Source organism: Panthera leo, chromosome D4, assembly GCF_018350215.1.
Source record: "Panthera leo isolate Ple1 chromosome D4, P.leo_Ple1_pat1.1, whole genome shotgun sequence".
Classification (NCBI taxonomy): domain Eukaryota; kingdom Metazoa; phylum Chordata; class Mammalia; order Carnivora; family Felidae; genus Panthera; species Panthera leo.
The window spans coordinates 40,641,985-40,666,357 of record NC_056691.1 but is presented as its reverse complement, the minus strand read 5'-3'; the positions used below and the strand labels follow the sequence as shown (position 1 = coordinate 40,666,357).

At 37.2% G+C, this 24,373-nt stretch overlaps 1 protein-coding gene across 8 annotated transcripts in view; it reads right to left on the bottom strand.

Annotated features, from left to right (window-relative positions):
• Positions 1 to 24,373, bottom strand: part of CCDC171 (coiled-coil domain containing 171) — a 302,971-nt gene that overhangs the window by 211,556 nt on the left and 67,042 nt on the right. For all 8 annotated transcript variants that reach the window (XM_042913069.1, XM_042913067.1, XM_042913074.1 and 5 more), the window contains one exon: positions 11,330 to 11,468. In XM_042913069.1, the coding sequence (XP_042769003.1) occupies positions 11,330 to 11,468 (139 nt within the window). The remainder of the gene's footprint in view (positions 1 to 11,329; positions 11,469 to 24,373) is intronic.

Genomic DNA, 24,373 nt, shown 5'->3' with positions numbered 1-24,373 from the left:
GTTGAAAACAAAGTGCCAAGCAAGAATAAAATACTAAGTTTCTAATTTTTGATTAACATGTTTTATCATGTGACATAAAGAGTAAGTTAAGGTTAAATGTCACATTATTGACTTAACAAATTCTATAATTCTGTAATTCTAAACATCCACAGCAGTTTAAAAGGAAAACTGTAGGATAAAAGGACTCACTTCTTTTTTCCTTGGACATAATCCACATAAAGAGTTTGTTACCCTCACAATAAAAATCTCTTAAGCTGTGTCGGGTAACCAGATGATGTTTAGATGAACATTTATTGATTACTCACGATGAACCAACGACTACTTTAGATGTCACAATGAATCTACAACCAGTGTAGACAGGGAACTAAAAATATAAAAATATTCAAAGAAAATTCAGAAAAATGTGTGACTGGCAGACCTTAATGTATTATTAAAGAGGAGTCAAGGTTGGCTATAAAATACCTTTACCCAGAAAGCACAATGAGATGACAAAGACCTAAGTTATATTTCCACCCTGGTATGCTATATCTCACACACTGCTAAAATGAATGAATTGCTGCTGGCTCAATCTAATGCATCATTCTCTTTGTTTCTTCCATAAGCATCTTATCTTTCTCTAGTCTACAAAGACACATCCTTCACTTTTTTACTAACCATGCATAAATATCTCAAATGGATATGCATATGAATAAAAATTTCTAATGCGATCTCTTGAAGAAACATACAAAAAGCATATGCAAATATTCATAACTAGAAATTGACAAATGGGTCTTCCTGCTCTGCAGTGGAAAAAGTTGACTCAAGTCATTAATAACAGTAAAAGTAAATAAGGGACACTGTTAATAAAGTTAAAAGTAGTAAAAAAAAAAAAAATACCTTTATTTAATCACTAAGATTTTTAAATGAAATTTGCACTTTAAACACAGGTTGAACTTTTGTAGCAGTGATACATAATCCTTATAATTTCTGAACTTTTTAAAAATGTTTATTCATTTATTTTGAGAGACAGAGCATGCATGTGAGCAGAGAGGAGCAGAGAGAGAGAGATTTATTCCCAGGTCAAAGAGAATCCCAAGCAGGCTCCACACTGTCAGCACGGAACCCAGTGCGGGGCTTAAACTCACAAACCGTGAGATCATGACCTGAGCTGAAATCAAGAGTTGGACACTCAACTGACTGAACCACCCAGGCGCCCCTCTGAATATTTTTTAACTCAAGTAAGTTTTAAATTTTTTTAATTTTTTTTCATGTTTATTTATTTAAAAGAGAGAGAGTGTGTGTACATGAGCAGGAGAGGGGCAGAGAGAGAAAGAGAGAGAGAATCCCAAGCAGCCTCTATCCCAACACAGGGCTCTATCTCATGAACCATGAAATCATAACCTGAGCCAAAATCAAGAGTTGGACGTTTAACTGACTGAGCCACCCAGGTGCCTGTTTTTTCCTTTAATTTTTAAAAATTTTTTATTCAAATATATTTTATGCCATTATGAAGGAATTCTAACTAAAACAGGGAAACATCAGAATCTATAATCAACATCACATACTTTCTCTCACATTTTCATCATATCTTCGTCCTAAGAATCATTACATACCCAAAGCATTTGTTAGACAGAAGCAGAGTTTGCTCAGCTGAACTGAATTTGATCGGTCAGCTTTCATGATCATCACTATCTGCAGCTTTCCCTCAATCACAATTTTTTTTTGCAGGGGAGAGAGAGAGAGAGCAAGCACGAGTGCAAACAGGGAAGTAGGGCAAAGAGACAGAGAACCTCAAACAGGCTCTAAACTCAGCGCAGAGCCCAACACAGGGCTCAATATCACAACTGTGAGATCATGACCGGAGCTGAAATCAAAAGTTGGAGGCATAATTGACTGAGCCACCTAGGCACCCTTCCCTCGATCATATTAATAACTAATATCTCTTGCTTTGCTTGCCTATGCTATTTCCATGGATGTAAGTATTCTATGCTTCCAATTGTTTGTATCATAAGATGAAATGTCACTCTCCCTATGCAGATCTATAATTAGTTCATTGTTCATAGGTGCTACCTAATAATCTGAATATGGGCCTTGACATAAAGACATCTCTCTCTCTCTCTCTCTCTCTCTCTCTCTCTCTCTCTCACACACACACACACACACACACACACAATACCATCTTATTTATTCCCAGGTCAAAGATGAAATTTGAATTTTCAAAACTTAGTAATTTATGTAAGAATAAATTTCAAAATAAAAGGAAAAAGAATTAATTTCAAAAAGCTTACTAAAAAAAAAAGCTTTATGCTCACATTATAAATTTAGAAAGCCAGCCATTTAATGAACATTTAAATACACAGATACAAACATACACATTCAGTTAGTGCTATTTAATACTATTAAATTTTTAAGGGCCGCTAAGAAAGACAGAAAATGGTTTTTATGTAAGCAAAAACAATGTTCACATACAAATACTACCCCTATTCTGGAGGAATCAACAATTTTTTAGTAAAAAAAGTCAGAATAGAATGTTTATTGGCCCATTACTTTTTAACACCTCCTGCAAAATCAGAGACATGTCATTCTAAAACAAACCTAACAGATCATATGAAGCAAAAATATTATCAGGGAACATTAACTTTACCACAAAGCATAGCAATCAAAACACTTTTCAAAATCCGATCTAATGCTAGCAATCATTATATTATATAATCACTTAAACCCCCAAAGTACAGGGAAAAAACATACACTTGACCATTTTCAATCACAAGTTCTTTAGAGAATAAAATATTCTTTGAACTAAACCTCATGAGAACCAGAATTCCCTTTTCAATATATGGTCTCTCCTAGAGCTGTAACTAAATATTACTGAGTGGCAGAAAAACAAATCTCAAGAAATGATGGACTTAAAAAATTTCATTGTAGAAAGCACAAAGCAAATCCTAATAATACCAATTTTAAAATGATAGCTCCCCTGCTTCGAGAGAAGCAAATATAAAAACTCACCGTAATGACTAAAAGACCCAACTGGATATGTTGAGCCTCTGATGGACTTTAATGAGCATAATCACTAAGCAACTTAAATTAGAAAGTCAGTTTTATTTAGTGGTTGATTAAATCATTATTAAATTCATAGATTGTGAAATTAATAGTTCAATTTTAATCAAACTTTTCAAAGTCAAATTCAATAGTGTGTAACACAGAACATGAAACTAATTTTGTTAAATCTTCAGATGTCCTATGTTGAAATTCTATTAATTCTATGGCATTAAATATAAAAATAATATATGATTCATTTACCAATCATATCTTCCAAATCCATACACTGAATGGGAATTTCATTAATATAAAAGTACAATTAAGTCCTCTGGGTTTATATTTCTTAAATACCAACAAAAGACTCAACATACCGAGTTTGGACTTTTCCAGAATAATGTTCTGTATTTGTATTATATCTCCTGAAACAGGGGAGCTAACACTTTCCAACTGGTTTATTAATATATCATGCATCTTGACCTAGAAAATCTCTAAGAACCCCTCCAGTTCTAAAGAGCTAAATTAAATCAAAGGCATCAAAATTGGCAAAGATGAAGTCAAGCTTTCAGTTTTTGCAGATGACATGATATTATATATGGAAAAATACGATAGACTCCACCAAAAGTCTGCTAGAACTGATACATGAATTCAGCAAAGTTGCAGGATACAAAATCAATGTACAGAAATCAGTTGCGTTCTTATACACTAACAATGAAGCAACAGAAAGACAAATAAAGAAACTGATCCCATTCACAATTGCACCAAGAAGCATAAAATACCTAGGAATAAATCTAACCAAAGATGTAAAAGATCTGTATGCTGAAAGCTATAGAAAGCTTATGAAGGTAATTGAAGAAGATATAAAGAAATGGAAAGACATTCCCTGCTCATGGATTGGAAGAATAAATATTGTCAAAATGTTAATACTACCCAAAGCTATCTACACATTCAATGCAATCCCAATCAAAATTGCACCAGCATTCGTCTCAAAACTAGAACAAGCAATTCTAAAATTCATATGGAAACACAAAAGGCCCCGAATAGCCAAAGTAATTTTGAAGAAGAAGACCAAAGCAGGAGGCATCACAATCCCAGACTTTAGCCTCGGCTACAAAGCTTAATCATCAAGACAGCATGGTATTGGCACAAAAACAGACACATAGACCAATGGAATAGAATAGAAACCCCAGAACTAGACCCACAAACGTATGGCCAACTCATCTTTGACAAAGCAGGAAAGAACATCCAATGGAAAAAAGACAGTCTCTTTAACAAATGGTGCTGGGAGAACTGGACAGCAACATGCAGAAGGTTGAAACTAGACCACTTTCTCACACCATTCACAAAAATAAACTCAAAATGGATAAAGGACCTGAATGTGAGACAGGAAACCATCAAAACCCTAGAGGAGAAAGCAGGAAAAGACCTCTCTGACCTCAGCCGTAGCAATCTCTTACTCAACACATCCCCAAAGGCAAGGGAATTAAAAGCAAAAACGAATTACTGGGACCTTATGAAGATAAAAAGCTTCTGCACAGCAAAGGAAACAACCAACAAAACTAAAAGGCAACCAACGGAATGGGAAAAGATATTTGCAAATGACATATCGGACAAAGGGCTAGTATCCAAAATCTATAAAGAGCTCACCAAACTCCACACCCGAAAAACAAATAACCCAGTGAAGAAATGGGCAGAAAACATGAATAGACACTTCTCTAAAGAAGACATCCGGGGGCGCCTGGGTGGCTCAGTCGGTTAAGCGTCCGACTTCGGCTCAGGTCACGATCTCGCGGTCCGTGAGTTCGAGCCCCGCGTCGGGCTCTGGGCTGATGGCTCAGAGCCTGGAGCCTGCTTCCGATTCTGTGTCTCCCTCTCTCTCTGACCCTCCCCCGTTCATGCTCTGTCTCTCTCTGTCTCAAAAATAAATAAACTTAAAAAAAAAAAAAAAAGAAGAAGAAGACATCCGGATGGCCAACAGGCACATGAAAAGATGCTCAATGTCGCTCCTTATCAGGGAAATACAAATCAAAACCACACTCAGATATCACCTCACGCCAGTCAGAGTGGCCAAAATGAACAAATCAGGAGACTATAGATGCTGGAGAGGATGTGGAGAAACGGGAACCCTCTTGCACTGTTGGTGGGAATGCAGACTGGTGCAGCCACTCTGGAAAACAGTGTGGAGGTTCCTCAAAAAATTAAAGATGGACCTACCCTATGACCCAGCAATAGCACTGCTGGGAATTTACCCAAGGGATACAGGAGTACTGATGCATAGGGGCACTTGTACCCCAATGTTTATAGCAGCACTCTCAACAATAGCCAAATTATGGAAAGAGCCTAAATGTCCATCAACTGATGAATGGATAAAGAAATTGTGGTTTATATACACAATGGAGTACTACATGGCAATGAGAAAGAACGAAATATGGCCCTTTGTAGCAACATGGATGGAACTGGAGAGTGTGATGCTAAGTGAAATAAGCCATACAGAGAAAGACAGATACCATATGTTTTCACTCTTATGTGGATCCTGAGAAACTTAACAGAAACCCATGGGGGAGGGGAAGTGAAAAAAAAAAAGAGGTTAGAGTGGGAGAGAGCCAAAGCATAAGAGACTCTTAAAACCTGAGAACAAACTGAGGGTTGATGGGGGGTGGGAGGGAGGGGAGGGTGGGTGATGGGTATTGAGGGCACGTTTTGGGATGAGCACTGGGTGTTGTATGGAAACCAATTTGACAATAAATTTCATATATTGGAAAAATAAATAAATAAATAAATAAATAAATAAATAAATAAAAAGCTAAATTATACATCTAGTTTACAACTATTATTTTTAAGCCTCAAAACTTCCCGAAGTCTCTGCATATTATTAACACCTTGATTTCAATAGTAAACTTTAGAGAGGAAATTCTCTTTAATTTTCTCTCGCAATGCAACAGAGAAAATAAAGACAAAGACTTGAATAATGACCATGAACATGACCTAAACTAGAAAACAAGCTGTTACCTCAAAGGAAGAGAAAAATTACCTGTGGGTAATTTATGCTTCTCATCTATATTCTATAAAATACTGAAAATATTATGTTCAAAAGAAATATAAGTGTGGGGGCACCTGGGTGGCTCAGTCGGTTAAGCATTTTGGCTTTGGTTCAGGTCATGATCTCACAGTTCATGGGTTTGAGCCCCATGTCAGGCTCTGTGCTAACACCTTGGAGTCTGGAGCCTGCTTCAGATTCTCTGTCTCCCTCTCTCTCTGCCCCTCCACTGCTCACACTCTGTCTCTCTCTCTCTCTCTCTCTCTCAAAACTAAATAAATATTTTAAATAAATAAATAAAATAAAGTTTCATTTCCAAAAGCAAAAGGTAAATGCTTTCTCTTAAGTCATTTTCTCTTCAGTCAAAACCAATTATGAATTTAAAGCAAAAATAATAATAGCCAGCTCTGAAGATGCAAAACCAGAAACATTTCATTTTTTATGGTTTAAATTTTTTAATTTGGCAAATATCTTTTTAGAAAAAAAATGTTTAATGTTTATTTATTTATTTACTTAGAGAGAGAGAGAGAGTGCACGCACACACAAGTGGGGAAGAGGCAAAGAGAGAGGGAGAGAGAAACCCAAGCAGGTTCCAGTCTGACAGCACAGAGCCCGATGTGGGGCCTGATCCCATGACTGGGAGATCTTGACCTGAGCTGAAATCAAGAGTCAAATGCTTAACTGAGACACTCAGGCGCCCCCAAGAGAAAAAATTTTTAAACTCTTGCCCCCCCACTCCAAAGGCCACTAATCTATTAGCAAAAAAAATAATAATAAAGGAATATATACAAGAAAAATATATTAAGGAAACGTGATAGATGAATTTTTTATAAAAAGAAAAACACTGCACTTACTATGTAAAGGAACAGTATTTTAATTAAATAAATATTCATTATGGCACAAAAACAGACACTCAAATCAATGGAACAGAATAGAGAGCCCAGAAATGGACCCACAAACATATGGCCAACTAATCTTTGACAAAGCAGGAAAGAATATCCAACGGAATAAGGATAGTCTTTTCAGCAAGTGATGTTGGGAAAACTGGACAGCAACACGCAGAAAAATGAACCTGGACCATTTTCTTACGCCATACACAAAAATAAACTCAAAATGGATAAAAGACCTAAATATAAGACAGGAAGCCATCAAAAGCCTTGAGGAGAAAGCAGACAAAAACCTCTTTCACCTCTGCCGCAGCAACTTGTTACTCAACATGTCTCTGGAGGCAAGGGAAACAGAATCAAAAATGAACTATTGGGACCTCATCAAAATAAAAAGCTTCTGCACAGCAAAGGATACAATCAGCAAAACTAAAAGGCAACCAATGGAATGGGAGAAGATATTTGCAAATGACATATCAGATAAAGGGTTAGCATCCAAAATCTATAAAAAACTTATCAAACTCAACAGCCAAAAAACAAATAATCCAGTGAAGAAATGGGCAAAAGACATGAATAGACACTTCTCCAAAGAAGACATCCAGATGGCTAACAGACACATGAAAAAATGCTCCACATCACTCATCAGCAGGGAAATACAAATCAAAACCACCATGAGATACCACCTCACACCTGTCAGAATGTCTAACATTAACAACTCAGACAACAACAGATGTTGTGGAGAAAGAGGATCTCTTTTGCACTGCTGGTGGGAAGGCAAACTGGTGCAGCCACTCTGGAAAACAGTATGGAGGTTCCTCAAAAAATTAAAAATAGAACTACCTTATGACCCAGGAATTGCACTACTAGGTATTTATCCAAGGGATACAGGTGTGCTGTTTTGAAGGGACACAGGCACCCCAATGTTTATAGCAGCACTACCAACAATAGCCAAACTCTGGAAAGAGCCCAAATGTCCACTGATGGATGAATGGATAAAGAAGATGTGGTTTATATATACAATGGAGTATTACTCGGCAATCAAAAAGAATGAAATCTTGCCATTTGCAACTACGTGTATGGAACTAGAGGGTACTATGCTAAGTGAAATTAGTCAGAGAAAGACAAAAATCATATGACTTCACTCATCTGCGGACTTTAAGAGACAAAACAGATGAACATAAGGGAAGGGAAACAAAAATAATATAAAAACAGGGAGGGGGACAAAATAGAAGAGACTCATAAATATGGAGAACAAACTGAGGGTTGCTGGAGGGGTTGTGGGAGGGGGGATGGGCTAAATGGGTAAGGGGCATTTAAGGAATCTACTCCTGAAATCATTGTTGCACTATGTGCTAACTAACTTGGATGTAAATTTTAAAAAATAAAAAATAAAGTTAAATTACAAATAAATTAATTAATTTAATTTAATTTTAAAAATAAATAATAAAAGCAGACTGATTTAAAAAACTTTTTTTTCATTAAATAATTTTTGAATTTCATATTATGGCCAGGTAAAGAGAGAACAATAGTTCTTTTTTTTTTCTTTTTTTAAAAAAAATTTTTTTAATGTTTATTTTTGAGGCAGGTAGAGACAGAGCATGAACGGGGGAGGGTCAGAGAGAGAGGGAGAGACAGAATCTGAAACAGGCTCCAGGCTCTGAGCTGTTAGCATAGAGCCTGACATGGGGCTCGAACTCACTGATCGCAAGATCATGACCTGAGCCAAAGTCGGACACTTAATCCACTGAGCCACCCAGGCACCCCGAGAACAATAGTTCTAATCAGAAAACAGAACAAGTCAGAAAGCTCATTACGAGGAAGGGAAAGAAAAGCAAAAAGAGGAGCAAAAGAAACAGAAAGATGGAAGAAAAATATGACACAAAGCTATGGATTTAAGAGAAATGAGAAAAGAGGAAAGTACGAATAGTCAGGTTGAACCATATAAACTGGAGATCACTTAGGTACAACCTGAATAAGTTTTCTGAACATCCCATAAGCTCTGCAGCAAGGACTATAATTCACAGAGCAACAACATTTAGTAATCCATTAAGCTTTGAAGAAACAATCAGCCTGCAATCTTTCACGCTATGATCAGAACAATAGTGCTTTACAGGATGAGACCCAAACAAGCAAGCAGACCCAAACAAGGCTGCAACGTGCCTTACTTCAGATCATGTGCCACACTGCAAAGCTGAAAAATAAAAACTTGTTGGCACCAAGTAAAAAAATTTTAATATTTTTTAATTCTTTTATGTTTATTTATTTTTGAGAGAAAGAGACAGAGACAGAAACAAAGCAAAGGAAGGGTCAAAGAGAGAGAGAGAGGGAGACACAATCTGAAACAAGCTCCAGGCTCTGAGCTGTCAGCACAGAGCCCGATGTGGGGCTCAAACTCACGAGCCATGAGATCACAACCTAAGCTGAAGTTGGCGCTTAACCGACTGAGCCACCCAGGCACCCCCCAAGTAAAATTTTTTAATCACAAAGCACTAGTATCCTCTATGGTGAAAAACCCAGGCTGCTTTTATTTTGCACCTTGTCACTGGAGTGCTAGAAGGCTAAATTAGGAAAATTCATGCAACTTATGTTGTGACTATCTTCCCTGTTACATTCTTAGTCATAACTGGCTAACTTTCCAAACTACTGAAAACAGGGTCCCTAAGCAAGAAGACCAAATCCATGACTCAGCTCGATGGCTCTCACATGTTTTTCTCCACCACTGATTCACCTCCTGAACCAGGAGCTAAGAGGGAGGATAGCCCATGAAATTTAGGGTAGCACATAAGAGTGAACAGACAGTAAAGTATGCTACACAGAGAGCTCTAAACTTATCTAAAATCCACATCCAAAGTACTCAAACTACTAATTTAACCAAACAGCAAAAAAATAATATCAGTCCCTGAATCAGAACACATTGAATATCTTGGGTTGAATGAAGACTGTACAAAACATTAAATAATTTGAAAGTGACAGAGTATAAATTTTATCCCAATACTACCTTTCTATCTGAACAGCACTGATTAGGCCACTACTTCTTAATATAACCCAGAGTCTCCATCTTTTTTGACACGGGGAAAAAAAAAACATTCATTTTCTTCAATAACGGATATCACTAAGAGTTTAAAGTGAAGTAGCCAGTATCTGCAGAAGGTATACATGTGGGGACAAGACAAAGAAGAAACAAGGTATCACTCTAGATTTTATGCCCTTGGGCTTCCCAGCAAATGCAGAATAGTAGTGTGCTGCATCAGCCAAATAGATGCATCCAATAAATGTTTATGGAAGCACACACTATGGTGGAATCTTGGTATGTGAAATGAATTGTTAACCTCAATGCATTCACAATCTCATGGGAGAGATACACGTACCAGATTTGGGTGAGTGTTATGCTAAACTGTGGTGAAGATACTAAACTAAGTACTAAGGAAACACAAAGTTGGGAAAAGGAAAAATTCTGACTAGTAGGATGGGAGAGTGGGGAAAGATGGAATCATGGAAGGCATCACAGATTGCAAGATGTCAGAACAGGGCATTACAGGATACATAGGAGTTTACTAAAGGGAAAAAAAATAGGGCATTACAGGTTACATAGGAGTTTACTAAAGGAAAAAAAAAAAAAATAGGGCATTACAGGATACACAGGAGTTTACTAAAGAGAAAAAAAAGGAGCAGTTCAGTCAATGTGGGTCCAAAAAATGAACAGCCTTAAAAAGCAGGAAGATACAAAAATATACAATGTGTTTAGGAAGCCAAGAGCACGCTAATGTGGCTGAAGCAAGGTAAGAGGGCTAATGGAAAGAGAAGAAGCTGAAAGAGTTAACACGGAGTCACAAAGCCAGGGCCTTAGATTGTATGACAAGAAGCTGAACTTCATTCTGAAAACAACAAGCAGACATTGATGGTTTTTTAATAAAGTGAGGGTGACAAGATCAGATCAATATCTTAGGAAGACAAATGTGATGGTGTGAAAGCTTGATTATTGGGGAATGGAAACAAAATGATCAGGTACAAAATGACTACAAAAGGGAGTCTTTGAAATCATTAGATCTATTGATTATAAACCCTGACCCCCTCTCATCTTGGTATCATTGTTCTATGCACCGAAAAAAAAAAAAAAAGCAAGAAAAAGGTAAACCCCTGAATAAATTCTAAAATATTCTACAATTCAGTTTTCACTAATTTGACTAGTTTTCCCAATTTTTCTAAAGAAGAGATGATTCTTAAATATATCTTTGTTGTAATCAGCATCTCTGGTTTCAAAATTTTATATCAATGTCACTAAAATTACTTTCATACTATTATCTCATGGCATGTAGTGAGGGGAAAAAACCTGTTAAACATCAGATTTGACCCAATAAAGTAATTGCCATAGGGTTTTCTTTTTTATCCTTACCATTACAAGTTCTTCCTGTAATTCACTGTAACTTTTTTCATTATACTGGAGTCTCTTTGAAAGGTCTATAATTGCTTTCTTCTGTTCCTCGATCTCTTCATTTAGTTTCTTGTTTTTGGAGAAATACTCTCTTTCTAATCTGAAAAGTTAAAGTGTCAGAGCAGATTTTTCAAATATGGTTTTATCAAGTCCTATTACATAGCTTTAACATGACTGGCAGATGTATTATCTATCATGTGTTTGTGCCAAAGGCTTTTAAAGGCCACCTCTCATTTTTCCGAACAGAAAGGATTGCATATTCTTAAATGAAAGACTTTAAAGGAATAATACCTTGCCCCTTTGTTAGCAGGTATTTTACTATGCCCAAGGTTATAAGCAAAATCGATTTGGTTAGCGTTGATTTGGTCTCACCATTATCTTTGATGAACAAAACCCACACACCACAGTTCAGTTAGCTCAGAAACTGCCTCAAGACAGAAAACAGTTCTATCAAACAATTTTCAGATTAAAATACAACACTGCAAATGGAACAAATGCTTTATTCGTGAATGTCCTTGCAAGTGGAACTTAGTGTGATGGCATAGAAAATCCAAAAGAAAGAATCCTCAAAACACATTCATATTCACGATTGAAACACATAGAATTCTTTGCTTTTCTTTCTTTTTCAAGTTTGTATTTAAATTCTCGTTAGTTAACATACAGTGCAATATTAGTTTCAGGTGTAGGATATAGTGATTCATCACTTACAAACACAACACCCGGTGCTCAGCACAAGTGCCCTCCTTAATACCCATCACCCATTTAGCCCATCTTCCACCCACCTCCCTCTAGCAGCCTTCAGTTTGTTCTCTATAGTTACAAGTCTGTTTCTTGGTTTGCCTCTGTCTTTTTTTCCCCTCTTCTCTTTTTTTATGTTCATGTTTTGTTTCTTAAATCCCACATATGAGTGAAATCATATGGTATTTGTTTTTCTCAGACTTATTTCACTTAGCATAATACTCTCTAGCTCCATCCACATCATTGCAAATGGCAAGATTTCATTCTTTTTGATGGCTGAGTAATACCCCACTATGTATGTGTTTGTGTGTGTAAATACACACACATATACAGCACCTCTTCTTTATCCATTCATCAGTCAATGGACATTTGGGCTCTTTCCATAATTTGGCTATTGTTGATAGTGCTGCTGTAAAAACTGTGGTGCTGGAACCCCTTCGAATCAGGATTTTTGTATACTTTGAGTAAATACCTAGTAGTGCAATTGCTGGATCATAGGGTAATTCTACTTTTAACTTTCTGAGTATCCTCCATACTGTTTTCCAGAGTGGCTGCATCAATTTGCATTCCCAGCAACAGTGCAAGAGGGTTCCCCTTTCTCTGCATCCTTGGCAACACCTATTGTTTCTTATGTTGCTAATTTTAGCCATTCTGCCAGGTGTGAGGTGGTATCTCATCATGGTTTTGATTTGTATTTCCCTGATAATGAGTGATGTTGAGCATCTTTTCATGTGTCAGTTAGCCATTTCGATGTTTTCTTTGGAAAAATATCCATTCATATCTTCTGCCCATTTGGGATTATTTGTTTATTGGGTGTTGAGCATGATATGTTCTTTATGGATTTTGATACTAACTCTTTATCAGAGAAGTCATTTACAAATATCTTCTCCCATTACAAAGGTTGTCTTTTGGTTTTGTTGATTGTTTCCGTCACTTTGTACAACATGTTTACCTTGGTGAAGTCCCAATAGTTTATTTTTGCTTTTGTTTCCCTTGCCTCAGAAGACCTATCTAGTAAGAAGTTATTACAGATGATGTCAAAGAAGCCTGTGTTCTCCCCTAGGATTTTGATGATTTCCTGTCTCACATTTAGGTCTTTCATCCATTTTGAATTTATTTTTGTGTATGGTATAAGAAAGTGGTCCAGTTTCATTCTTTTGCAAGTTGCTGTCCACTTTACCCAACACCATTTGTTGAAGAGACTGTCTTTTTTTCATTGGATATTCTTTCCCGCTTTGTCGAAGATTGGTTGACCATATAGTTGTGGTTCCATTTCTGGACTTTCTATTCTGTTCCGTTGATCTATGTGTTTGTTTTTGTGCCGGTACCATACTGTCTTGATTGCTATAGCTTTGTAATATCAGTCTGAAATTGATGCTTCCAGCTTTGCTTTTCTTTTTCAAGACTGCTTTGGCTATTCAGAGTCTTTCATAGTTACATACAAATTTTAGGATTGTTTATTCTAGCCCTGTGAAAAATGCTAGTGGTATTTTGATAGGGATTGCATTAAATGTGTCGATTGTTTTGGGTAGTATAGACATTTTAACAATATTTGTTCTTCCCATCCACAAGCATGAAATGTTTTTCCATTTTTTTGTGTCATCTTCAATTTCCTTCATCAGTATTTTACAGTTTTCAGAGTACAGATCTTTTACCTCTTCAGTTAGGTTTAATCCTAAGTATCTTATGATTTTTGGTGAGGTTGTAAATGGGATCAATTTCTTTATTTCTCTTTCTGCTGTTTCATTATTGGAGTATAGAAATGCAACAGATTTCTGTATGTTGTTGATATTATATCCTGCAACTTTACTGAATTTGTGCATCAGTTCTAGCAATTTTTTGGCGGAGTCCTTGGGTTTTCTGCATAGAGTATCATGTCATCTGAAAATAGTGAAAGTTTAACTTTTTCCTTGCCAATTTGGATGACTTTTATTTCTTTTTTGGTGTCTGATTGCTTAGGCTAAGACTTCCAGTACTATGTTAAATAACTGGTGAAAGTGGACCTCACTACCTTGTTCTTTTTGTATTATTTTTTTTTATTTTTTAGTGTTTTATTTATTTTTGAGAGAGAGCCAGAGACAGAGAGAGAGAGTGAGCATGGGTGGGGGAGGGGCAGAAAGAGAGAGAGAGAGACAAAGAATCTGAAGCAGGCTTCAGGCTCTGAGCTATCAGCACAGAGCCAGACACGGGGCTTGAACTCATGAACCGTGAGATCATGACCTGAGCCAAAGTCAGACGCTTAGCTGACTGAGCCACCCAGGTGCCCCCTCCCTATCTTGTCCTTAACCATGGAGGAAAAGCTCTCAGCTGTTTCCCCACTGAGAATGATATTAGTTGTGGGTATGCTATATATGGCTTCTATTACATTGAGGTATATTCCCTCAAAACCTACTTTTTGAGGGTTGGGGCACGTGGGTGGCTCAATCAGTTAAGCATCTGACTTCGGCTCAGGTCATGCTGACAGCTCAGAGCCTGGAGCCCGCTTCAGATTCTGTGCCTCCCTCTCTCACTGCACCCCCCACCTCAAAAATAAATAAACATTAAAAAAAATTTTTAAAAACCTACTTTGTTGAGGGTTTTTATCAAGAATGGATGTTATACTTTGTCAAATGCTTTTTCTGCATCTATTCAGAGGTTCTTATGGTTCTTATCCTCTCTTTCATTAATGTGGTGTATCATGTTAATTGATTTGCAAATATTGAACCACCCCTGCAGCCCAGGTATAAATCCCACTTGATCGTGGCAAATGATTTTTTTAATGTACTGTTGGATTCAATTTGCGAGTATTTTGTTGAGAATTTTTATGCCCATATTCATCGCTGATATTGGCCTGTAGTTCTCTTTTTTAGTGGAGTCTTTGTCTGCTTTTGGAATCAGAGTAATGCTGACCTCATAGAATAAGTTTGGAAGTTTTCCTTCCATTTCTATTTTTTGGAATAGTTTGAGAAGAATAGGTATTAAGTCTTCTTTGAATGTTTGATAGAGGGGCGCCTGGGTGGCGCAGTCGGTTAAGCGTCCAACTCTTCATCTCGGCTCAGGTCATGATCTTGCAGTGTGAGTTTGAGCCCCGCATCAGGCTCCGCGCTGTTAGTGCACAGCCTCCTTGGGATTCTGTCTCTCCCTCTCTCTCTGCCCCTCCCCGACTTGTGCACGCACGTTCGCTCTCTCTCTGTTTCGCTCCCTCTCTCAAAATAAATAAACTTAAATAAATAAATAAAGTCTGGTAGACAGGCAATTGAGTTTGGCTCAGACAACTGAGCAACCAGCTCCTGACTTTGGCTCAGGTCATGATCTCACAGTTCATGAGTTCGAGCCCCATGTCAGGCTCCACACTGACAGTGAGGAGCCTGCTTGGGATTCTCTCTCTCTGCCCCTCCTCTGCCCTCTCTCTCCCTCAATCTCTCTAAATAAATAAATAAAATTTTAAAATAAATAAATAAATACATAAATGTTTGACAGAATTCCCCTGTGGAGCCATCATGCCCTGGACTTTTGTTTGCTAGAAGATTTTTGATTACCGATTCAATTTCTTTGCTGGTCATCAGTCTGTTCAATTTTTCTATTTCTTCCTGTTTCAGTTTTGGTAGTTTATATGTTTCTAGACATTTATTCATTTCTTCAAAATTGTCCAGTTTGTTGGCATATAATTTTTCATAATATTCTCTTGTAATTGTTTGTATTTCTGTCATATTGATTGTTGATTTCTTTTTTCTCATTTGTGATTCTATTTGTTTGGGTCCTTTATCTTTTCTTTTTGATAAGTTTAGCTCGGGGTTATCAATTTTCTTAATTTTTTGAAAGAACCAGCTCCTGGTTTCATTGATCTGTTCTACTGGGTTTTTGGTTTTTTTTTTTTCATTTCTGTATCATTTATTTCTGCCCTATCGTCATTATTTGCCTTCATCTGCTGGCTGTAGGCTTCATTTGTTGTTCTTTCTCCAGCCCGTTTAGGTGTAAGGTTAGGTTGTTTGTTTGAGATTTTTCTGGCTTCTTGAGGCAGACCTGTCTTGCTACACACTTCTGTCTTAGGACCACTTTTGCTGCATCCCAAAGGTTTTGGACCACTGTGTTTTCATTTTCATTTGTTTCCATGTATTTTCTTATTTCTTCTTTAATTTCCTGGTTGATCCATTCATCCTTTAGTAGGATGAATGTATTTGTGGTCTTTCCAGATTTCTTCTTGTGGTTGGCTTCAAGTTTCATAGAGTTGTGGTTGGAAAATATGCAATGGTATGATTTCAATCTTTTTTGTACTTGCTGAGGCTTGATTTGTGACCTAGTATGGGATCTATTCTGGTGAAAGGGATGACAGTGCCAGGGAGCCTAAAAAATAATTTGTTCAGAATGGAGAAGGTGGAGAGAAGAGTCCAGAATGGATGTCTCCTACAAGAAACTTAAAACAATAGAATTGCTGAGGTGTAGGAACATAATGAGAGATTTTCAGTCCTGTTAGAGAGTAATTTAAGAGTAATTCAGTAATTGGGGCATATAAACTAATCCAATTTAAAATGAGGCAATTACTAACTATTCCTTCATTTGATAATTGAGCAAATCTTTACTTAGCAGCTCTTAAGTGCCAGGCACTATTCTAGGCATTGGGAGACAGCAATGAACAAAACAAAGTTCCCATCCATGTAAGAGGAAAGACAATAAACAACAAAGAATATCATAAATTGTCCTATGAAGAGAAATAAAGATGAGTTACCAAAAAAAAAGTTACAGAAAAAAAAATACCCCAAAATATAACCCCACAGTAAGGATGAGAGGAGGGAAGGAATAAGTGTGCTGTGTGGGAGAAGGAGTACAATGGAGATAAGTAAGTGGGAGCCAACAGACCATCTGTAAAGGTGGAAATTGAAAACATGGCAGGATATGCATGTTATTCAGAAATATGAGGTTATATCAGAAGAAACAGCAATAAGAATTAAAAGCAGTATGGGGCACCTGGGTGGCTCAGTCGGTTGAGCGTCTGACTTCGGCTCAGGTCATGATCTCACAGCTTGTGAGTTCGAGCCCCGTGTTGGGCTCTGTGCTGACAGCTCAGAGCCTGGAGCCTGCTTTGGATTCTGTGCCTCCTTCTCTCTCTGCCCCTCCACTGCTTGCACACTGTCTCTCTCCCTCTCTCTCTCTCTCTCTCTCTCTCTCAAAAATAAATAAAAAGATTAAAAAAAATTTTATTGAAGAATTAAAAACAGTTGCTTCAAAGGAGTGGAAACTGGTAGTAGAGAGCAAGGGGTATGAAACTGCTGACCTTGAAGTACTATTTTACTTTTCAGACTACATACAAGATTTTGACAAAATCACAGTTTCAGTTAAAAGTTATTATTACTCAGCAAATATAAAATTAAATGCCTCTGTCATTTGGGACTGAGTTCATGTTCAAACTAGGTCCACTGAAATGGGGGACACTCCTCACTGTCAGCAATGTAATGCACAACCCAAGAAATCATCGGTTCCTGGGCTTCTTGAAAAGCCCCACCAAGGGCAATGAGTTGGGCGGGGGTATAATGAAGGGAGCCCCATCTCTTTGAATTCCGAAGAAGGACTAGGACTTGGCAGGTGAAGGATTTAGGCAAGAAAGAGAAGGGAGAGGAAGGAAACCTATAGTTAAGATGCTTTCTTTCCTACTAGATTCCCAGGCTATTATTTTTTTAAAGAGCTCAGTTAAGTGGTGCTGGGGTGGCAGTCAGTTAGGCTTCTGACTCTTGATTTCGGCTCAGGTTGTAATCTCACAGTTTGTGACATCAAGCCCCATCTCGGCCTCTGTGCTGACAGCACAGAGCCTGGAGGAGATTCTCTCTCTCCCTCTCTCTCTGCCATTCCCTGCTCACACACTCTCTCTCAAAATAAACATTTTTTAAAAATCTAAAAAAAATACAAATAAAAATAAAAGAGCTGAGCTAAGAACTTCACCACAGACTATTTTAACAAAAAACCATCTTTGGTCTTTTATCCACCATGTAAGTAATAATTCTGCTAATAAATTTTAATACTTTTGTTATTTTTATACTTTTGGATGTTATATTTAGAAAAATAAGGAAGTTCCTAAATATTGAGTGTAATGAAATAGATAAACTGAGATTCAGTCCATCTAATATCATATCTTTGAACAGTGTTTTTTGGTAATTAATTAATTTTTTTTTAATTTTCATCCAAGTTAGTTAGCATATGGTGCAATAATGATTTCAGGAGTAGAACTCAGTGATTCATCCCCTACAAATAACATCCAATGCTCATCCCAGCAAGTGTCTTCCTTAATGCGCCTTGCCCATTTAGCCCATCCCTCCACCCAAAACCCCTCCAGCAACTCTCAGCCTGTTCTCTATATTTAAGAGTCTCTTATGTTTTGCCCCCCTCCCTGTTTTTATATATTTTTGTGTCACTTTCCTATGTTCATCCGTTTTATATCTTAAATTCCACATATGAGTGAAGTCATATATTTGTCTTTGACTAATTTTGCTTAGCATAATACACTCTCGTCCCATCCACATTGTTGCAAAAGGCAAGATTTCACTCTTTTCGACTTCCAAGTAATACTCCACTGTATGTATATAACCACATCTTCTTTATCCATTCATCTGTCAATGGACATTTGGGCTCTTTCCTTACTTTGGCTATTGTCAATAGTGCTGCTATAAACATTGGGGTGCATGTGCCCTTTCGAAACAGCACTCCTGTATCCTTTGGATAAACACCTAGTAGTGCAATTGCTGGGTCGTAGGGTAGTTCTATTTTTAACTTTTGAGGAACCTCCATACTGTTTTTCAGAGTGGCTGCAGCAGTTTGCATTACGGCCAGCAGTACAAAAGGGTTCCTCTTTCTCCCCATCCTTGCCAACATCTGTCATTGCCTGAGTTGTTAATTTTAGCCATTCTGACTGGTATGAGGTGGTATCTCATTGTGGTTTTGATTTGTATTTCCCTGATGATGAGTGATGTGGAACATTTTTTCACGTGTCTGTTAACCATCTGGATGTCTTCTTTGGAAAAATGTCTATTCATTTCTTTTGCCCATTTCTTCACTGGATTGTTTTTGAGGTGCTCAGTTTGATAAGCTCTCTATAGATTTTGGATACTAACCCTTTATCTGGTATGTCATTTACAAATATCTTCTCCCATTCTGTCAATTGTCTTTTAGTTTTGCTGGTTGTTTCTTTCACTGTGCAGAAGCTTTTTATCTTCATGAGATCCCAATAGTTCATTTTTGTTTTTGTTTCCCTTGCCTCCAGGGACATGTTGAGTAAGAAGTTTCTGTGGCTGAGGTCAAAGAGGTTTTTGCCTGCTTTCTCCTCGAGGTTTTTGATGGCTTCCTGTCTTACGTTTAGGTCTTTCATCCATTTTGAGTGTATTTTTGTGTATGGTGTAAGAAAGTGGTCCAGGTTCATTCTTCTGCATGTCGCTGTCCAGTTTTCCCAGCACCATTTGCTGAAGACACTGTCTTTTTTCCATCGGATACTCTTTCCTGCTTCGTCAAAGATTAGTTGGCCATATGTTTGTGGGTCCATTTCTGGGTTCTCTTATTCTGTTCCATTGATCTATGTGTCTGTTTTTGTTCCAGTACCATACTGTCTTGATGATGACAGCTTTGTAATACATCTTGAAGTCCAGAATTGTGATGCCTCCAGCTATGGATTTCTTTTTCAGGATTGCTTTGGTTCTTTGGGGTCTTTCTAGTTCCATACAAATTTTATGATTGTTTATTCTAGCTCTATGAAGAATATGTGTGTTATTTTGATAGGGATTGCATTGAATATGTAGATTGCTTTGGGTAGTATCAACATTTTGACAAGATTTGTTCTTCCCGTCCATGAGCATGGGATATTTTTCCATTTTTTTGTGTTGTCTTCAATTTCTTTAATAAGCTTTTTATAGTTTTCAGTGTATAGATTTTTCACCTCTTTGGTTAGCTTTATTCCTAGGTATTTTATGATTTTTGGTGCAATTGTAAATGGGATCGATTCCTTGATTTCTCTTTCTGCTGCTTCATTAGTAGTGTATAGAAATGCAACCAGTTTTTGTGCATTGATTTCATGTCCTGCAACTTTGCTGAATTCATGGATCAGTTCTAGCATTTTTTTGGTGGAATCTTTTGGGTTTTCCATATAGAGTATCATCTCATCTGCAAAGAGTGAAAGTCTGACCTCCTCTTGGCCAATTGGGATGCCTTTAATTTCTTTTTGTTGTCTGATTGCTGAGGCTAGGACTTGCAGTGCTATGTTGAATAACAGTGGCAAGAGTGGACATCCCTGTCGTGTTCCTGACCTAAGGGGGAAAGCTCAGTTTTTTCCCATTGAGGATGATATTAGCAGAGGGTCTTTCATATATGGCTTTTATGATCTCAAGGTATGATCCTTCTATACCTACTTTCTTGAGGGTTTTTATCAAGAAAGGATGCTGTATTTTGTCAAAGGCTTTCTCTGCATCTATTGAGACGGTCAAGTGCTTCTTGTCCTTTCTTTTATTAATGTGATGCATCACATTGACTGATGTGTGGATATTGAACCAGCCCTGTATCCCAGGTATAAATCCTATTTGATTTTAGTGAATAATTCTTTTAATATATTGTTGAATCCGGTTGGCTAGTATCTTGTTGAGAATTTTTGCATCTATGTTCATCAGGGAAATTGGTCTATAGTTCCCCTTTTTAGTGGGGTATTTGTCTGGTTTTGGAATCAAGGTAATGCTGGCCTCGTAGAATGAGTTTGTAAGTTTTCCTTCCATTTCTATTTTTTGGAACAACTTCAAAAGAATAGGTGTTAATTCTTTTTTAAATGTTTGGTAGACTTCTCCTGGAAAGCCATCCAGCCCTGGCCTCTTGTTTTTTGGGAGATTTTTGATTACTAATTCAATTTCTTTACTGGTTACAGGTTTGTTCAAATTTTCTATTTCTTCCTGTTTCAGTTTTGGTAGTTTATATATTTCTAGGAACCTGTCCATTTCTTCCTGAACAGTGTTGTTTTAATTTTAATTTAACTTTAGGGGCGCCTGGGTGGCTCAGTCAGTTAAGCATCCAGCTTCAGTTCAAGTCATGATCTCAGAGTTCATGAGTTTCAGCCCCGTGTCGGGGGGCCCACTTCAGACCCTCCATCTCACTCTCTCTCCCAAAAACATATAAACATTAAAAATTTTTTATTTAATTTCAAACTAGATGTAAAGTTACCATGATCTCCTTCCCCCTACCAATTCCAGGCAATCAGTTACCACAGCTAATAAAGACCTGGCATTAAAAAAAACTCTAAAATGAAAAGATTATTTAAAAGCTTTAGTTTCATACTACAACTTATAGATGCAAAAAAAAAAATTTATAACTAAGAAAATTTGATTATAGAAATACAGAAGAGGGATCTATTCTATCTAAAATTCTATATATAATATATATTTTTTTAAAGTAGCCTGTTATTGGTATCAAATTCTTCATTGAGATCTTTACAATATGTATGTAAAATATATATAAACACATATATATCCCACCTAAAATAATTTCATGCAGGAATGTTCACAGTTATGAAATGGTTGACCAAAATCATAAATCCAAAATACACACACAAGATTTTTCTCCTGACCTAGACCTACCCGGGAAAAAAAAGAAGCTTAAGAACCTTAGGCAAAGTTCAGGCAGCATTTTCTCTACAAAATCTTTATCACCAGTTGTTGTATCAGTTCTATCCAACAGGTAAAAAAATGTCCTACCCCAAACTCCCTGCTCTCAAAGTTGTAAACTAAAGGTATCATTTACCAGGGTGCCTAAGTGGCTCAGTCAGTTAAGCGTCCAACTTTGGCTCAGGTCATGATCTCACGGTTCGTGGGTTCGAGCCCCCAAGTTGGGCTCCGTGCTGACAGCTCGGAGCCTGGAGCCTGCTTCAGATTCTGTGCCTCCCTCTCTCTCTCTGCCCCTCCCCTGCTCACATTCTGTCTCTCTCTCTCTCTCAAAAATAAATAAACATTAAAAAAAATTTTTAAGGTATTATTTACCTTAAAGACCTAAAATCTACCAAGTTTCCTTTTGAAATACATGATCCCGAACTTAGAGCTACTTTGAAAAATCAATATGTGAGAGTTCATGACTTTAAAACATTTTAAAGTATTTTTTAAATTAGATTCTGGGGGCACCTGGATGGCTCAGTCGGTTTAGTGACCGACTTCGGCTCAGGTCATGTTCTCGCGGTTGGTGAGTTCGAGCCCCGCGTAGGGCTCCATGCTGACAGTTTGGAGCCTGGAGCCTGCCTTGGATTCTGTGTCTCCCTCTCTCTCTGCCCCTCCCCTGCTTGCACTCTTTCTCTCTCTCTCTAAGAAATAAATAAACATTAAAATTTAAAAAAAAAAAAGAAGATTCTGAAGACAAGTCAGAAGTACAAATAGAAAATGAAATAGCTTAACCAATCATTCCTCATGCCATATCATTCCCTGTAGTACCACAGATCATTGGAACGGAAGAGGCTGTCACTTTACATACAAAGAAAAGGAAGATGCGATGGAGAAGAGAAGTCACAGGAACGGAGTCACAGAAATGAGTAGTGGACTTTAATTACTATTTAATATTCACTGTTTATTATTATAGCACAGTTATATAGAGACGAAGAACGGATAAGGGACACTGTGTTAAAGTATTTTGGATTGTTAGCTGGTGCTTAGTTGGAATATGTAACTAATATTTAGAATTGTTAGTTGATGCTTGTTGGAATACAAAATTTGAGTAAAATTTTTCAAGCACCAAAACACAAATAATAGCAGAACAAACCTAAAGAAAAAAATTGGCTTGGGGTATGATTAGAAAAGCACATAGATTAACATCCTGGAGCTTGGGGCACCTGGCTGGCTCAGTTAGTTGGTGGACCATGCAACTCTTGATTTAGGGTCCTGAGTGTGAGCTCCACATTGTCGGCAGAGTTTACTTTAAAACTTTTTTTTAATGTTTATTTATTTTTGACAGAGAGAAAGACAGAGCATGAGCATGGGGAGGGGTAGAGAGAGAGATAGACACAGAATCCGAAGCAAGTTCCAGGCTCTGAGCTGTCAGCACAGAGCCCGACATGGGGCTCGAACTCACAGGCCGTGAGATCATGACCTGAGCTGAAGTCAGATGCTCAACTGACTGAGCCACCCAGGCGCCCCGAGTTTACTTTATAACAAAATATTGGAGCTTCATTGTTAGCAGGTCTTTTAAAATTCCACTAGTCCAACTTTTGCAGGATTCTCTTCTTCAATACCCATGACAAAGAATCTTCTACCTTCTGTTTTGAACCTCCCAAGACAGAGAACTCACTAGTTCCCCAAAGTAGCCTATTATTTCACTGGTGAAAGCTTTACTTGTTGGGAGTACAGTCTGGCTTCTTTCACTTGCAGATTCTAATTATTATCTCAAAGCAACAGTTAAAAAGTCTGCACTATATTCTATATAAAGGCCCTTCAAACGTATTTATATATAAATGTGCAGATTCAAGCAATGGTTCAAAGGAAATACAGGAGGATAAGTCTTTAGAGTAACATTCACAGAAGGTCATCTAAGTCATCCCAGAGGAAGCAAAAACTTTCAGTTCAGAATTACTGGTTTAAAATATTATAAGCATTACCAATAACAGTAATCTCAGGTAAAGAATTTTAAATTTTTTCAACATCAGTTTTTTAAGTCAGTCTTTCAAGTGCCATCTTTATGATTTTGCTATACCTGTAATAATTACTACTATTTAATAATGCTTTTCTCTAACTCATTTTTTATGTCAAATGAAGTATTTTAAGAGGAATCTTCATGTCATTGCTGTAAGTGGAAAATCATGATCTATTTGTCATATACAAACTAACATTAAAAATAAATACACAACTTTAATATACCAACCTATTATCAGGTCATGTACCAATGGTGGGATGTATTTCACCCTATGGGGAGAAATGCTTTAAAACATCTACTATCAAGGGGAAAGTGGTGATGGGCATTGAGGAGGGCACTTGTTGGGATGCGCACTGGGTGTTGTAGGGAAACCAATCTGTCAATAAATTATATTTTAAAAAATCTACTATCAACTTTTTTTTGGAAACATATTAAAGAATTATGAACTTTTAAAGCATCCTACAGAACATTCCAGATGAAAGGCTTTTGAACTGATAAAGGTTAAAATCAGTAGGAATCAAAAAGATCCTGACTCTGCCACGTACTAGTTGTGTGTCCCCATCCTCATTAAGCCTCAATTTCCACATCTGTAAAACAGGGATAAAAAGAGAAGCTACCTCATGGGGTGTTATATAAATTAAATGAAACCATGCAATGCTAGAC